This window comes from Bolinopsis microptera, chromosome 7, assembly GCF_026151205.1.
Source record: "Bolinopsis microptera isolate Bmic1 chromosome 7, MBARI_Bmic_1.0, whole genome shotgun sequence".
NCBI classification, from domain to species: Eukaryota; Metazoa; Ctenophora; class Tentaculata; order Lobata; family Bolinopsidae; genus Bolinopsis; species Bolinopsis microptera.
The window spans coordinates 3915604-3933694 of record NC_087078.1 but is presented as its reverse complement, the minus strand read 5'-3'; the positions used below and the strand labels follow the sequence as shown (position 1 = coordinate 3933694).

Sequence of the window (18091 nt, the reverse complement as noted above, 5' to 3'; positions counted from 1 at the left end):
CATAACCCTTACCACAACCGTAACCCTAACCCGAGCCCTAAGGCTAAACAATCGAATTCATCTTTTACTAGCCTGTCACGTGACCAAAACGGTTTTTTGCCCATAACTCTCCAGTGAAGCATTTTTACCCTACGTTGTACGTCATGGGGGGTGATTCGGAATCAGCGTCCAAAAATACACCGATGCAGATCAATTTCATACCCAAAGGGCCTTTTCACAAGAATTTTCTTAAAATTTGGGCGAGCGATTTAGTAGGAGCGACTAAGTTGTCAGGCCGGTCGTGGGAATGAGGTTTGGCATCGTCATGGCCAAGGACTGATCTCCATGGTCAAGGATTACATGAGCAGGACATTTCTTGATTCTGTACTTCTGTCATCTCCAGGTAGAGTTGCCAGAAGTAGTTGAGCTCCTCTTTGTCCGCTGATGTACTAGTTCATGTCATACGTTGTATGACCCGCCTGTATCGTAGAAACTCTACTACTATAGTGAAGCGACAGTGGGGGTCACCACGTGATACAATGTACTTGCTGAAGACAATCATGATTAGGTATGGCAGCCTACGAATAAAGGTCACGTGATAGGACCGACTGTCACGTGATCTCAGTTATCCCTTATATAGCACAAGTAGCTGCAATTGATCAGCTCTTAATTGGGCTACAATCCTTGACAAGCCTATAATTTAAATTACCCAATTTTAAATGAACGATATCTCATTCTACAATACCATGAGAGCGTTACAAAATGCTTCCCGGAATCAGCACAATGAAGGGAATAGAACAAGATGCTGTTGGAATATTAATTATTCATATCTTCCACCCGTACTCGTAGTCCCTATTTCAAAGGTTTCCGAAAAAATTATGTTAGGTTTGGACTGAGGAAGTTTACATACTTTGTGATTTTATTCCCTTTTCTGTTTCTAAACCATAAACGGAGGCGCGCGCGAAGAGGTACCCAGCAAACCTTACCTGGGGACCTCAGGCTATCACATATCATGTTCATATTAAACATAGAGATTAGGCCGAATGACAGGCTGAGCGCGGCCCAGTAAAGCAAACCCTACCGGCTGGGGTCTTTCTCCAAAAGTAAAATAAATAGAACCTTCCGGTTTTTAACAAGATTTCCGTCTCGTAAATTTAAAGTTAGCTCCCCAGGAGCAAAATTTGGGACATGACTTAGATTCTGAATTAAACCGAAAAGTTTGATTTTGGGCTAAACAAAAGATCGCAGCTTTTTAACTTTGCAAAGCGATGTGGTTGTCATGACTACAGTAGGCTAAATGCAGCGTGCGGAAGGTGAACTTGATGTGACGCGCGATCGAGGACAACCGTGCTGTTGAAAATCGACCACCTCTAGCGAGCCCGGCAGGTGGTAAGGTTTTTTGGGTATACAGTTGGGTATACAGTTGTAATACGTTGTATCAGTATCACCAGCCGCACGAGTGCGCGGCTCCCCCTGTATCGTAAAAACTTAGTGAAACGACAATTATGGGTGTCACGACGTGATACAAGTATACATCGTGTGCCCATGCCTATTTGACCAAAATTTGAGGAATAATTGGGCAACTTTTAGGTTATTTACGTACAGAACCGAGTATTTCTCATAGAAACAAATACTTAAATATATGTACCATCTATTTATGGTTAAGTTAGTATAAGCACAAGAACAAAGAAACAGTCCACAATTCATTAATGATTAATGATCATTTATTGCGAAAATTGTGTTAAAATCAAAAGAAATGAAATTGGAAATTATAAATAAAAAGTAAAAAGTAGAATTTGCACTTTAAAAACAGTTCTGTGCACTGCCGGGAGTACTTCACCGATCGGGGGCCTATAATTAAATATCATACAGGATGTTAGTGCGCACACAATGTAACCCAGGTCCAATTTCCATGTGTGATAAACTTGCAGCGCGCGTCGCAACTGCCAACCAGTTATTGGGTCATGCTCTTAGCGGCGCTTACGCGACAGAGTCTAGCGAGCATGCCACTGAGTTGGAGGAGGGAGTTGACTCCTTGTGTGATCCGGAGGTGAGTGTAACCTATTTCCTTGAGGAAGAGCAGCTTCTTGTACTCCGGCATGTCAAATGTCTGGCACACCTGCCAGGCAAACATTCATTTTAAATTACATTTTCAAAAACGAACGCAGTATAATACATAATAGAGTTTTGTAAACAATTTCCAACGGCAGCGAAGATTTATAATTTTAACAGTAGAACTACCTTTCTAACGTTATTAATAATATCTTCAGGAGAATAACCCAGCTTCCACAAAGAGTGGAGTATCTTATAGGCCTCGTCTATATCTTCCGACGTGCAGTGTTTGATCATATCTTTTACAAGAAGGGGATGAGGTTCGTCACAAACTTTGAAAACATTTGCACTGTTAACTATCCCGTAACCCTGCAAGTAAGATTCATTAAAAAATTATAAATATTCCCACAGCATACACGAGGTATGATGACGTATGCTGGAGTGTGATGACGTCATGATTCAATAATGTGAGCGACAATACAAGTAACCTGATGTGTGGACTGTAGGTTATTTATAGCCTGTCGCATGTCACCCTGAGCGGTGAAGATGACTGCTTCTAAACCGTCATCTGTCTTAACCACACTCTCAGCTTCACAGATATCCAGCAACCTCCTCAGCACTTGAGCGTCTGTTATTCTCGAGTATCTGAAAAAAGCAATCACTATTATAATTAGCGATAATTATCGATATTTCGGTTTAAAAAAATTCTCATCTCACAAAAGCTATGCATTGTAGGTTTAGCAATTTCAGTTATATTCTACTAGTAATAGCAATAATTAGTAAATCTAATATGTGCACAATCAGTGGTTATGCATTATATTATTATTACCTGAGCATTGTACATCTCGACTGTATGGGTTCTATAATTTTATCAGAACTATTGCACGCCAGCGCAAACCGAGTAGTTTTGGAGTATATTTCCATAGTTCTTCGGAGGGCTTCCTGGGCTGCAGATGTCATGGAATCTGCTTCGTCTAGAATCACTATCTTGTGACGACCTGCAGATAAGAACAGTTTAGGGGTCCTTCACAATATTACGTAATTTTATACAACGAAGACGAAGAATGAATCGAGGGGAATGATGCACATTGCAAAGCATTACTACTAACTTACTAAGAAGAGAGAAACTGACCTGGTGGGAGTGTAACTTTCTTCTGAGCGAACATTTTAATCCGGTTCCTGACCACATCAATCCCTCTCTCATTCGACGCGTTCAGTTCCAAAACACCTTCTTTCATTGCCGGCCCTGCAATAGTTCTTATAACCAGAGTTGTGGCAAATTTACTTTAAATTTCCGTTTTTACGGCCCAGTTTTAATTGTCTCGAAAAAAAAACAATTAAAAATATTATAAGGGAAAAATTAACAAAAGAGGCGCCAGTACCAAGAGATAAACCCTTTCCGCAATCCAGGTCCTTGTATAAGAAGGTAAAGTATTATTAGTAAAATAACCTACCGAGAAGAGCTCTAGCAAGGCAGAGTATAGTGGTAGTTTTACCAATACCAGGTGAGCCGGCTATAATGATATTTGGAAGGTTACCCTGCTCTGAAAATACTTGTAATCTCTTTATTGTCTCTTCATTTCCCACTATTTCCGGAAGGTATCTGAGAGATCCAAGTAACAGTCGGGGTAAACAATTTGAAATAGAAATAAATCTGCATCGTTCACATATATATATGTAATAACTTTTTGAAAAATGTTTACCCCTCCCCCCTTCCGTAATCAGTTTTACACATAGCTATTGTGCCAAAATTACACGTAATCATTTGAAAACCCCCCTCCCCTGATTCCGTAATATGTGAACGACCCCTAATATTCGAATAAAGTTTGAATGCAAACGAGGCTTCAAAATACCATTCAGTAAGGCGAGCACCTAAGTGTGGTGAGTAACTAGTTAAATAAGTTTACCGAGGTCTGTGTTTTTCTATCCAGGGAAGTTCGTATCTGGGTTTACTTTTCTTGTGAGGAGGAAATGTGTCTGTCTTCATCTCCACATCAGTAACCATCATGCTATGTTATCTAGAGGGGACTTAGTGAGGGGAATAGTTAACTTGATATGTATATGTATTGTGCGATAACATTCAGTTTACTACTCATTTTGCTGAATTAGTTGCCTTTTAAATAAAAACGCTGGATTTAAACAAAATAAATTAAATGCATATACCAAACTGAAAAATACATACAAAACCAATATAACGTTATTGTAAAGTGTAAATTAAACCAATTTTGAAGGCAGAGTTATTGGATAGAACACATAATTTAAATGAAGCTACAAGATCGTAACTGATGTCTACTTCAGATTTAAATCAGCGGTGGCATTGTATTTGAAGACTGTGGCAGAATATAGGCTGGTGAGATAACGATGATTTTTAAATCTCATAACTGTCGGGTACTGAGATAAGATAATCTGCTTGGCTTCCTTTCTGCGGTTCAGCTGAATTAAACTGAGCGCTGCGTACAACCTGAGGGGGGTTACTGATTGAGAGAAAAACTTTTTCCCTGGTCTGAAACATTATATAACTGCGATTATAACCAATAGGTTTTAAACAAAGAACGTTCCATCCGATTTTACCAAGGCCATTTTTATCCGACTTTTACAAGTTCGTGTGCACTATACATTGAAGGGTGGGGATGTTTTATATTTCCAGATATTTTAAAACATTTTGATGTTTAACATACATTGTTAAAAGCATTTGCATACTCACTACTAAGGTGGCTCAACAACTAAATAAATGATTTGCGCGCGAAGAATCAAATTTGCGCGAAGAGTTCTATAAAATATTAGCCGCGTCCCACAAATTCTGATTCAGAAGACCTTTTTCCCGTGTTGTTGAGAAAACATCGCCTCCGTGTTGTAGTAATAATAAATCCCAGACTACTTATTAACAGAGCAAACCAGCAAGTAGACATGAGCTCAGGAACTGAAGTTTATGACGAGACTGAGTTTGCTGAACCTGAAACAGTGAAGCACTGCTCTGCTGCGAACTGGGACGAGTCACCCTAGCGCACTCCAACCGCCTGCAATGAGAAAACAAATAATCAACTAATAATCTGAATTTAGTAGGTTTTAAATTATTTAGGTAGCATCACTGTGTCGAGTAAGCCGTTACATAGCATAATGAAGATTTCACCACAATAATCTAAATCTAATCCAACATCTAGTATCTTACCCCCAAGTGTAGATAACCAGTTTAGCAGCTCGGAAGTAGCGAGATGAATGTTCTGGAGGTGCGATATCTTAGACATCCAGTTATAATCCCCCTCCCTCAAATGAGAACACTTCGTTTTAATCTTCCAGTTTGAGAACACTTCATCTCCAGAGGAATGTTCCTTGTTGAGTCGGGTCTGCACCAAGTTATTGATAAAGTGAGTGTTGTTGGTAGATTCCAGAAGTGAGGCTAGTTTGTTGATGTACTTCTGGCAAGTGTAAAGGGTGGTGTATGTTCTGGTGTGTTTATCGCAAGATCCGGTCAGTTGGAGAGAGGATAACTTTATACTACATTCCATCCAATACTAGAGAAAGAAATGTTGTGTAAGGGGCCATCTACTTAGGACGTCCAGGGGGTTGTTTTGGAATTTCGGAAAAATCCAGACAGGGGGAGGGGGTGGTTTCTGAAAATCCGGACGTCCGGAAATTTTTGCAGAATTAACGAAAAAGTCCCATTTATTTCAAATCTTTGACACTAATTACTCTGTAAGTTTAGATCCCTGTATTTTGAACGAGTACTTAAATGTCCTTAAATGTAACTGTGCTAAACTTTTCGACACTAAAGTATTATCGACACATTTTATTAACAATGAACTTGAGTTTGTTTTATTTGTACTCTTAAAAGAAGCTGGAAATCCGGACGTCCGAGTGGTTTTGAAAATTCGGACACACCCGGACAGGGGGAGGGGGTGGTCTGAAAATCTGCGATTTTGGCGGACGTTCTAAGTAGATGGCCCCTAAATAGATTAAACAGGTGCAAGATGAATAACGCAATGAAACAAACCATCGTTATTAGGTGATAAAAAATTGCAGAAAAACAAATAAAAGGAAAATAAAATTTTTATATATTTTTTAAAATGTATAAAAGAGACAGACCCAAACACGCCCAAAAGTAGAATTAATAAATAAGTACATTGTATTACAGCTAATAAAAATTTAAACAACAAGACAGAAACTACAAATAAAAAAGACAGAAACTACTAATAAAAATAAAAATTTAATATAGTGTAAAAGATAACGTCTCGGTTGATTTTGTATAGACCGCTACTGGACAATAGTTTCAAGTAAGTCCTTTCATTTCTCAGTTTCACGGCTTCTTTAAATAAAAGGAAGGTCAACCTCTCTTTTTTCCGCTCCCAGCACTTTCTTATATTTCAGTTGATGTGGTAGATGATGTTATAGAGCAGATAAATTCCTGGAGAGATTTCTGACTGTAGATGTAACTTAGAGACAAAGTAAGAAATACATTTGTACATATTGTATAGTGTATAGTGTATACTTCGTATTCTTTATTAACCCAAGAGCACATATGAATATCTATCATGCAGAAGATTGTTCATTTGTTTCAGTTGAGTGTAGTTCTTTCTCGGAGACGCCTTCTTTGTATCATTCCAAGAATAGTTTTTTCGGAGTACAAAGGAGTTGGTAACTTACCAGTGGCTAACTCACCACCTGACTTGTTACCAGTTACTAACTCACCCTCTGGCACATCATAGTAAACTACAAGTGCTATATAGCCCAGTGTAGCAATAGAAGCCCCACCCCAATGCACATGGTTACTATGGTACACTGGTTTACCTGCCCATGAAACATAAACCACTCCGCTCCTCTTCCCGGAAGACTTTCTGTTGTAATCTCTTCTGAGGACAAAGTGCATCTTTTGGGCAGTCATAATTTCCGGGTGGAAATGAATGTCTTCGGGGTAATCAGCAGTTTGTGTGCAGAGGCCAATATCAAAACTATCCAACTCGCCTATTGGAGTAACATTGATAATAAACCCACATTGACTTGGATTAGGACACGTGGTTACACTAGGATGTTTCCAGTAGAATTTGTAGATTCGTTTACACGAAGTCTGCACCTCGGATGCTAGGAATTCTCCCATGCGAATAGTATCAGGGATTACAGAATATTTCCTGCTAGCACGTTCTTGAATCTGTCCTCTGTTACATACTAATATGACGGAATCCTTCTCCGACACTAAGTCATCACATTGTTTAATTAAAGCTAATAATGAAATATCAGGATAATTTTTAACAAATTTATCACTAGTACGACTTTGTATTTCAGCATTCAAGTTTGCACGAACCGTGTGATAGTCAAATAAATTCGGATTAACACGCTTCCATCCCCGATTACGTTTTAATTCAACAAGTTTGGCAATAATACACTCTAAATCAGATCTCCCAATTTCAGCATCTGATATTTTGACACTTCCATACAGTGCAATTAATTCTATCACCATGTACAGATTCTTGAAGACGCGTGATGTAGAAGCAGCTGTAAGAATATCTTCAATGTAGAAAAATGGACCATGGCCATACCTACGGAGATCAACATGAACACCATGTCTATTTAGGGCAGTGAAATTCATAGAGTCAAGAGATGAAAACAGATTTGGAATGCTAGCTGGATCATGGAGGTCATCAACAATGTTACCATCGCAAATCAAGTTTCTTTGAGGAGATGGATCTACAGAAACTGTAATTGCATAAGATTTATCAGGAATTTGTGTAGCTGGTAATTTGACACTTGTATTACATTTCATGGACACAAACTTTGATGTCAGATTCGGCTTATGTGCAAGCAATCTTTTCTTAGCATTGGCCCCCAAATCAAGGACTTTTGCAAGATTTTCAAATTCTTGCTGAGTTTTGACAATAAAGTTATTACCGAACAGTTGGTTCACAGTATCGCTATCAGATTCCATACAATTATCCAGATTTATAGCTTTGAGAATGTGAGCTGAGTTTTCATCGAGGTGGTAACGTTGTTTGATAAGATTTTCCTGAACAATCTTTAACAAAATTCCATCGTACCCTTTAGCAATCTCAAGCAAAGCATTCAATTGATCAACTGATAGATACAGGTATGTGGCAGAATACTTCTGAATGAAATTTCGTTTCTCATATGCTCTCATTACCGACATCTTCTCTTGTACCTTTAACTTGTACTTTTGTCTGTATCGCTTCGGGGCACACAATGCTTCATCAAAAGAGAACTTCAAAATCTTGAATTTTTCATCAAGGTTCTTGTTGCTGACTGAAATGGAATCTATTTCTTGCATGTAGAATCTGTCACATTGTTGAATGACCCAGTCAACTAAAAACTTGTCAGCTAGTTCACATAGTTCTCTAAAGAGTCATGGTTGATATAAACCTTCCCAGAGTACAGGCACTTGACAAAGATATCAACACTGCTCTTGGTAAAGCTGGTTACATCAACTGAATTTAGCAATTGTTTGAAAAATATATCGTAAAACACAGCACCGTTGTAAGATAGGATGAGAGAGTTTGCTCTCACAACTTCTTGTCAGCCACCAGTAGTTCTATGTTATTGTGAACAGGACATTGCAAATTTTCAACTCCAAAATCCATTGGAACCTTCACTTTGTTCATGATCACAAGGGATTGTAGTTTGTGTAATAGGCTGTACTAGTCTTCTCAACTCACAATAAAGCCATTTTCTAGTCAGCTTGCCATAATCTTGCCTGAATAGATTTTGTAGTTATTTGAAGTCCTGTAAATGATCATAATCTAGAAGGGTCATCACATATAGCTTTCAATTAGGGTAATTTCTGATCATTATAGCTGTATAATTTGGCAACTTGGAAGGTCATCTAGAATCAATCAACTTTGTGGATCAAGGAGTTAATTACTGTTGAACCATATCCATTATATTTTAAAAAGCAGTGTTATAATAGAATACGCAATATTATTACTGGCACACTGCTTAGAAGCTAGAATCGATCAATTTCCAATTAACTAAACAAAAGATAATGAAAATATATCATTTCAGAGGCACTTAGACAAATTTCATCACAATTTGTAATAATAATGTTTTTTTCATATTTCAAGAAAATATTATAAGATTATTTTAAAGGTTACATAAAAATGTGACACTCAATAGAAATATGATAAAATTAAATAACAAAGAATTGATATTATAGAGTGAGGAAAGTCAAACAAAAAACTAAATTTTGGCTGTAAATGTGTGCAATCGTAAAATTTTAACAATAAAATTTACCACATCAACGAATTACTTGTATTAACAAAACAATACTGCTAGATAGTTCAAGGGGGCTATATTTATGAGTCGCATTTGAACTTGATTTCTCTTGGAGAATTTCTCTTTAGACTCTTAACTTGCAAACAAATTGAAGCAGCAAACTTTAGGCTAGAAACTTTACTGCTAGAGTTATCTTCTGAACATCATGGTAATTCAATAAAGTCACAATTTATTTTCATCCTTAGCTTCATCAGTTTCATTCTCCATGAACCAACTGAAAATATAATCCATAGCATAATGTGATGTCCAGGGGTGTTTTGTAGAGCCTGCTGATCTCATCTCACAACCAAACCCGTCTCCCAAATGTTTATCAACAGGTTTTGAGGATGATACCCAATTAATGCATGGGATAGAATCACACGGTATCTTTCCCATGTGTACACTATCAGTGAATGCGATCTTTGAAACGATATCTTTAAAATTGGAATTATTCTTTATTAGCTTCTGCACAACAACCCCACCAAAACTGTGTGTCACAATAAAGACACTCTTTTCTAGAACTCCACTTATCATGTCATCCCAAACAGTTTGAGCATGTTCGAATGGTGTACGAGATCCATTCATTTCATAACCACATTCATTGGTATTTAAAGCCAGGACATCAAATTCATTGTCTGCAGCCCACTGAATGTATGGTAGCATTGAACCGGGATAGAGATTATCATTCATAATGATACTTCTTGCCCACTGACCAGCTTTGACAGCTCCACTGCCATTTATAAGGACAAGCTTCTTATTTGCAGAGCTTTGGAACTCATTTGACACAAAGACAAATGATGATGGGTCTGCTTCTTCTATCCCAATTGGAATGTGTATCCGTCGCAGTCCATATTTTTCTTCCATGACTGTGTAGATGTATTCAGTAACAGCATCTCCAATTTGTTCATACCTGGATTGATTATCAGAATGGTCATCTGATACAGCAAACTGAAACTTTGAATCATGCTCATCAAGAAATTCTCCTGACTCTGTGAAGTGAAATCCAGTGTCTCCAACTTTTTCCACTATCACGGAGGTCTCTGCTTCTTTGAGAGACAATTTCTTGTTTTCCTCCTTCACTTCTTCGAGAGACAATTTCTTATTTTCCTCATCCACTTCTTCGAGAGACAATTTCTTATCTTTCTCCTCCACTTCTACAAAAGACATTTTGTTATCTTCCTCCTCCATTTCTACGTAAGACATTTTGTTCTCTTCCTCCTCCACTTCAAGGAGAGACATTTTGTTATCTTCCTCTTTGATGCTGGTTTCTTCTTTATTGTCGTCCATGGTACTGTAGAGTAGGCTACTTAAGTATATTGCACTGAAGATGCTACCGAAAATTGCAAAGACGTATTTCATTGTAGATTACCATTGGGAAACAGATTACTCAGTTTCTAAACAATAAACTGTATATCAAATATTAAGTCAAGGTTTCGATAAAAATTGTTGTAAATTTAATGAATTTTGACTAAATAAACGTCAGCTAAAATCTTGGTTAACATTATATAAACTATCTTCGAGAACTTTCTGCCTAAATCTCAAAAGTATTAAAGCAGACAAATGGACTAGGTGGCCTAGTGGTTAGAGCATCGAATTCCAGTGTCACCTAGTCTAGGGAGTAGCTAAGGATCCATTGGATCTATGCGATGACTCTAATATCCAACAAAGTGTGGTCTTACGTAAAATCGAAGACATCAAGGTAAAGAATTTTTTGAAAACTGGCCACGGGCCTAAATATTACATATCAATCAATTACAATTCATTAACATTACCAATGATAATGATATATTCAAGAAAGTATTCTCTATCCAAAGGGCTCAATATTTAAATCTAAATCTTCAATATTGTCTGGTTTATATCGCAACTTGGGCCCTCTGTCCCCCCTTATCGAAATAACCGTTGTCTTTAATACCTCAAAGCGCAAGCGCTTTCTAAGATATAGGTAAGATCAAGGTAAAGAATACCTAAATTTGTGAGTTTAAATGATGTTGTTAAAAAAAAAGGGGGGACCCCCAACCCATGTAGCTGAGACACCTCACAGCAAGTAGACCAAAGTGGCTCTTGCTTGTGAAAGGTGCGTCAACTACCCGCCGAAGCGGTGGGTTGGGAGTCCCCCCTGGGATCATTTCGTCCGTAAAATTATATACAACATAAATGATGTTGTTTGCTTGTATGTTTATAATCTACCAAGATGCGTGCGGAGTTGGGCTCAAATTGTTGGAACAAATATTTTACGAGTATCACCGGTTATTTGTCTGCAAGAGCATAGTATAGCCCCGAAGACAAGGCAGATCTGTTAAAATGTTTGCAAACACAAATCCCAACACAACTTATTTATTTATTGTATATTTTGTTTATAAACAAAATGGTGTACACAGAAAAATGTATATATAAAATATATAGACTTGGGTCGCTTACCCATTGTAACTGTTATTTCACACTTACTACGAAAAGTTGTATTATACACCAGGTTTAAAAATTTTATGCCTGAAAGATTAAAAACAAATAATTGTTTGCTATTATATTTTTGATATAATAGCAAACAAAAACTTAAAACTTCGGGTTACTAAACTTGTTGTGAACAATAGTAACAGCTTAAAAGAGGCCGATATCAAAAATAGTTAATATTTATTTGGCTTACGTAAACTATTGTTTGTACTGTATATTTTGTTGTTTTATTGTTATTGTATCAACTTTGGCCAATTTTGACTGTAGCTACACAACAATCAACAATCTGCAATCAGCAATTGCACAGTGGTTACAGTAAACGTGGGAAAATAAATTAATTGACTGACGATGACAGTTTGTTTCTGCTCGTAGTTGCGCTATGATCTCGTCGCATCACGTAGAGTACCAAGCATGCGCGGCGCGTCTAAGTCCTATACTAAAAATATGGATATTAGTTGGAGGACTTCGCCGCTTCGACGCGCCGCGCAAACTAGCATTCTTGCTTCGCATCGAAGCAAGATCGTCGACGATCGTTGCTCTGCTTCGCAGAGCAACGATCTCGACGGATTGACATCGTCAATCAAGGATATTAGAAAACCAAGCGGATTTTAACTGATAAAATTGATTCAATTTTTAAATTGCGTGGAGTGGTTGACGAATGTTTCACCTTACCATGTGCTTTCGCGCCTCCGCTGCCGCGTTACTGTCCTGTGTACTGCAAGCGTTCACATAGCCATGTGTATACGCGTACTGCGTGACGCGCTTGTTTCACAAGTTGAATATATACTTTGCCGCCTACGGCGGTCGCGCGCTACTGCAAGCGAAAGGTTACCTGAGGACCCCAGGCTATTATGTTCATTAATAAAGATTTGGCGGAATGACAGGCTGAGCGCGGCCCAGTAAGCGAGAGGGCTCTGGTTAGAGCACCTGCAAGCGCAAAGTAGGGCAAAAGGTTACTGGGCCGCGCTCAGCCTGTCATTCCGCCTAATCTCTATTCGGTTTACAACATTAAAGCCTGGGGTCCTCAGGTAAGGCAGAAGGGCTCTGGATAGAGCAAAACGGATGTTACTAGTCTAAATATCTTCGAAGTAGAGCCTTTTTGCCCGCGAAGCAAGTGATACGAAGTAGCGTGCGCAAGCCGACTAGACCATTATTAATAATCGACAGGCCGTGTACAATAAAAACTACGAATCACAAATCCTGTCATGTCATTGGTTATATGTGATATGGCAAACATTACATTATCAAAAAACTCGAACGCTGCACGTCTGTGACGATTTTTTCCGTTCACCCTTTTCTAAAAAGGCAATAGTGAAAAGTTACGAATGGACGTTTTTGCAGAAAAACGTGGATTTTGGAGATAGCGGTAGGCGGGTCTGAATATGTCGTCAGTCCTTCCGTTAGTTACCATGACAACCAGCGCGCAGTGAAGCGCGCGAGTATTGCTTGCGCTGTGGAGATGTGATGTATATAGCTAGCATGTCAATGAATGCGCGGCGCGAGAGAATTTTAATGTATATTATGTAATGTATAGCATGAGGTATTAAGCCCAATTTGTACGTGGTATGCGTGTATACTGTATAGTGTACTGATATGTATCAATATTATTATTATGAAGTGAGCTGATTGGAGCCTATATTTATAGTTATAGTGAACGGAAATCTAGCGTCCGCCAAAACGAAATAACGGGCGCAATTCTTGTTTGGTTACCTGACCAGGCCAGGGGACTAATTTGTCTTACAACAACATAATAACAACATACATATAAATAGCTGTTTAATTTTATGTTGGGCGCGCGCTTCAATCATCATATTAAGTACGTGTATATAATCGCGCCGGAACCAGATTAAATTGAGCTTCGCGCCCTACATATCAGACATCACATGGTTTCTTATGTGGTACCACTTTTCGGGTTCAATGAGACAGGACCATGTTACGTGTACGGTGTATAACAGAGAACATGCAGACAGTGCAGTGTAGAGGACGGAGCTGACTATTTCTGGTGTAGAAACACGCAAATAAGTCGGTCCCTACCATATTAAATAGTGATATCCATAAATCCATTCGTCAGGTACTTGTCAATATGATCGAGATCCATATTATAAATAAAACAATTGAAATTTTTCATTGAGATTGTAAAATGTACAAATTGTATCTAACAAGCAATTAAATTCTGACGCAAAGAACTATTAAACCAGAAAAATGTTTTATTAATCCAGAAAAGTGTATTAATTTTACTTCTTTATCAATTTCGATGTCATTATTTCAATTCGTTTCAAAATTCATAATTATTTTTAGCTTTAAATAGTCTTTTAAACCCACAAAATAACAAAGCAGGATAAGTGATCAAAGTAAGTGGTGCAAAATCCAGACGAATATAAAAAATGACCAGAACCACTTAAAACGCTCTTAAATATTACACTACAGAAAAATCTTGAAATCATATCTTTGACATTCGAAAAGTATCAGAATAAAGCTAAGATTGAATTACGAAGGATAAACCAGAAAGCGCCTCAGACCCCAGTGCTTAGTGAGAAGAAGTAGACATATAGCAGGAATGTAGGGTACATTAGTAAAATCTTCTTCTGCCCCAGCTCCTGATCAACTAGTAGTGATCCAGCACTGTAGGATGCCCACACTACTCCTATTATCTGTAATATATTACATTTTATTATCGGGCTGGAGAGGTGATAGATGTCATTCATCCGAAATTTTAAATTGTGTATCATGGGGTATCATGTTTCTTGATGAATAAAATGTGGTAAAATTTCTTGAAATATGGCCGTTAAACGGTTTTTGGCTTGACGCAGTTCATAATTTCCGTGATTTTCGGCATTTCTGCCTAGGAAGGTCGTAGAAACTATTTGGATACACAAAATTGTACCTAATGGTCACATTTATATAAAACTAATGAAGCAATATATACCTTTAAATGTTCATTTGATAGTGTGTAATATATAGTGCGCCACTGTTATTTGTTTTGAAACTTCCCGCCAGCCAGTCTGAGGTGACTCGCAGTTTGTGTTGATAATAGCTTCGCTCTCTTGCGGGAAATATCTGCTAATTATCAGCTCTCAGTGTTGACGAGTTGTAGTGCATATAATTCCCGGAAAATATTATAACAAATAGTTCGAGGAAGCGATCGCGATGTAACTGAGTCGATATATTTTAATATTACCGTGGGGTGGCCATTGTCACCATTCATTACAGCCCAGGAGTTTTACTGCCTCTCATTATGGCAAACAATTGATACTCCATACGTTTTTTGAATGAAATATAATAAACAGACAGTCGATGCCTTTTACTTGCCTCACAGAGGTTCAGTCGGTAACTGCAATTACATTTACGAAAGCTGACAACTGACGTAATTAATTTTCCTCCTCCAGGACCGAAGTTTATATCATTTGTCTTAGAATTGTTTTTTCGGTTTCGAGTAGAAACATCTTGCCGCAAATTCAATGCCGAAATTCGGAATTCGCGGAGCCTGTGAGCGAAATTAAATGGTTTTTATCTAAACAGCTGACTTTTAAAAAATTTCGATTGTAGACTTTCAGAATAATCAAGGTTAACGAATAACTGCTGATTAATTAACTCTTGATATTTGGTTAATTATCGTGCTGGAATGCTTCCAATGCAATACATAGTCTAGCGAGCCGGATTTTTAAAATGCACAGTCTTAATCGGTCTTTGCAATATGTACTCAGTTCTTGTTCGACAATTTTTTTCCTGATCCACGACTCTTCTGCCGTAGGAACAAAAGCGTCAAGGACTAGGCTAGGGTTGGCGAAAGAGATGTTTCTTGCAATTCATTCAATTTCATACTGGATAAAACCATTATACCATGAATACCGGACCTAAAATAATTTGACATTGGGTCCGGGCCAAATTTTTGCCCGCAGCCCGACCACTGACCAGTACCCCACTTCATGATTATAATTGATTTCGCTGGATATTGGTATGTAATCCCTGGATTGAGATATGTATTATGTTGGCCGCAGCTTAATTTAGCTCATTTCTTATAATACGCAGTGGTTTGGTTCCCACTTCAGGATGACCCCACATTATTTTTGCAGTCACTTAGCAGATTTTCCCATTATACAATAATGCAAGTCATTGCCTCGTTGTTTTTATAATCAAGTGGTTACTGGCTAGATCTTTTGTTATTACAGCTGCCTCGAGATCTTATCTGGGGCACTAATACTAGAACATTATAACTGTAATCCTAGAACCTCACATTAAGATTACTTTGCCGAATAGCAGACGTTTTCGCTTGATATTGGACCTATAAGTCGAATTATATTATATTCGAAACAGCACGAGATGTAACCACGATTACTTTAAATAAGATTTGCCAGCTATTGTATATATTGGATATTCATAGATATCTCTGGCAACCTCTTTCGGAATTGGCTGACCGCAGAGGCAAGCAGAGCATCCTCAATCCTCACGTATCCTCTCGTACACCCATAAGTAAGAATCCGTTCACGTTAGCCAGATATATTGGTTATTTAGATCCCCACAGAGACTTGCCCTCAACCGGTTATCTGAACCTATTATGTTACCTGAGTGCCCTCAGTCGAATTTCGAACCCTGCTATTCGACCAAGTAAGCATAATGTGAAGTTCTAGGATTACAATGCTCTAGTATTAGTGCCCCAGATAAGATCTCGAGGCAGCTGTAATAAGAAAAAGGATAGCCTGTAACGACTTAATTATAAAAAACAACGACAATTTGACCCAGAACCAGTGCTGAATTATTTTAGGTCCGGTATTCTTGGTATCATCACATTTTGGCTTACTTTGATCGAGCATGATCCTTGCCAAACAATTTGGTTCGTTTTTATCATGCAGTGGTTATCTTCTAATCACTCCGTCTTCGAGTATTTTTTTCAATTTAAAATTTGAAAAAAAAAAAGAGAGGTTGGGCCAAGATAGCCTACGAGAGGATAGCATTGAGATGCTCTGCCTACCTCTGGGGTGTGGCAACCCTGGGGAAGGTTGCCAGTGAAATCAGGGTGAATGGTTGAGGATGGTGTAAAAAGTGACATGACTCAAGAATCTTGAGTCAAGATGTTACGCTAAGTGCCAGCTGGGTTTGGAAAAGCTGAATGAGACGAGACAGGTTATGAGTTAATACTTTAATACTCCAAAGTCACCCCGGTCTGATCCAGCTCTTCCGGCACAATTAGGCGTTTGGTGTGGTTTGCGATCCAACCAATCGTGGTGATGTGTTGGAGTATCTTCGAGTATATAATGTGCATGAGTCGGCAACTGTGAACAATTTGCTGTTAGCAAAAGACCCTTCGACCTTATGAAACCGAAATTTTGAATTAAGTAAGACGAATACATGCTGTGGGCCTGGCCATTACCAGAGATTGAGAGAGATGTCCAATAAATTAGATCATTCTCCAACTTTTTAGGTGTTTCTGGACACAAAGTAAGTCATCTTGCATATTGGAACAAATGCTATCATGTTGCACATGAGTCTTTAGGAACTTTCTAGTTACCAGTCCAACAGCCCATTGCATTTGTGAGTATTTTCATCGTTCGCTCGGCAAAAAATCCGTTTTTCAGCCATATTTCCGAAAATTAACATTTAAAGGTATATTGCTGCATTAGTTGTATATAAATATGACCATTAGGTCCAATTTGGTGTATCCAAATAGTTTCTACGACCTTCCTTGGCCGAAATACAAAAATCCGAGTGACCGCAAAACCCTAGAAAAGGGTGTGGCCGAAAACGCCCTCATTGCATTTAGTACAAAAATGCAATGAAGGCCAAATGTTTTAAGCATCATTTAGAGAGGTGATAACCGTCGAGAAATCGCTTTTAACACGAAAAGCTAACACTTAAAAAATATTAGTATTATTTATATTATAATATATTAAATACATACTCTTATCATACACGTTGTGAGACATGAAACTATTCGTCTGATATTTCACAGCGTTAATTAATCTTATATAGATGTAAAGATACTAATCATACGTTTACTCGTTTAGATAGGTTTTGCTGCCATCCCAACAAATAAGCTTCAAAATTAGGAACTTTTGGATTTAAGAAATTTGAGATACCGCGTGGTATGCAGTGTCACTTATTGCTTGCTCCTTCATAAAGATGAAACTGTCAGATACAACTGATCTATTAATAACTACTCGTAAAACGTCAGCCAACATGTACTAAAGTCTAAATATTCAGTTCAGAGATGTCACGTGTTTTAGCCATGTCACGTGTTTTAGCCATGTCACGTGTTTTAGAACTGTCACGTGTTTTAGAACTGTAGTTCAAAAAATATCGAATATAATGATCGACTCGCTGAATAGTCACTAAATGTGAGACACATAACGCACCCATATAG

The 18091-nt window shown here is 38.0% G+C and overlaps 3 protein-coding genes and 1 long non-coding RNA gene across 4 annotated transcripts in view; all 4 read right to left on the bottom strand.

Annotated features, from left to right (window-relative positions):
* Positions 1-1613: 1613 nt before the first annotated feature.
* LOC134817879 (replication factor C subunit 2-like) lies at positions 1614-4045 on the bottom strand. Its single transcript, XM_063827241.1, has 7 exons — positions 3939-4045; positions 3486-3634; positions 3164-3277; positions 2861-3029; positions 2520-2676; positions 2221-2400; positions 1614-2098 (listed from the first exon to the last, which is right to left on the bottom strand). Exons 1-7 carry the CDS (start codon positions 4037-4039, stop codon positions 1934-1936), a joined length of 1035 nt encoding a protein of 344 aa, XP_063683311.1. The 5' UTR covers positions 4040-4045; the 3' UTR covers positions 1614-1933.
* Positions 4046-4165: 120 nt separating this feature from the next.
* LOC134817880 (uncharacterized) lies at positions 4166-5545 on the bottom strand. Its single transcript, XR_010160578.1, has 3 exons — positions 5201-5545; positions 4927-5048; positions 4166-4492 (listed from the first exon to the last, which is right to left on the bottom strand). It is a non-coding gene; the product is annotated as an uncharacterized LOC134817880 (long non-coding RNA).
* A 3879-nt stretch (positions 5546-9424) lies between these two features.
* On the bottom strand, positions 9425-10732 carry LOC134817878 (FAM172 family protein homolog CG10038-like). Its single transcript, XM_063827239.1, has one exon. The coding sequence runs from the start codon at positions 10642-10644 to the stop codon at positions 9469-9471; it is 1176 nt and encodes a 391-aa protein (XP_063683309.1). The 5' UTR covers positions 10645-10732; the 3' UTR covers positions 9425-9468.
* Positions 10733-14165: 3433 nt separating this feature from the next.
* Positions 14166-18091, bottom strand: part of LOC134817817 (protein YIPF4-like) — a 78336-nt gene continuing 74410 nt past the window's right edge. The window contains exon 8 of the mRNA XM_063827154.1: positions 14166-14384. Coding sequence (XP_063683224.1) covers positions 14247-14384 — 138 coding nt within the window. The 3' untranslated portion in view covers positions 14166-14246. The remainder of the gene's footprint in view (positions 14385-18091) is intronic.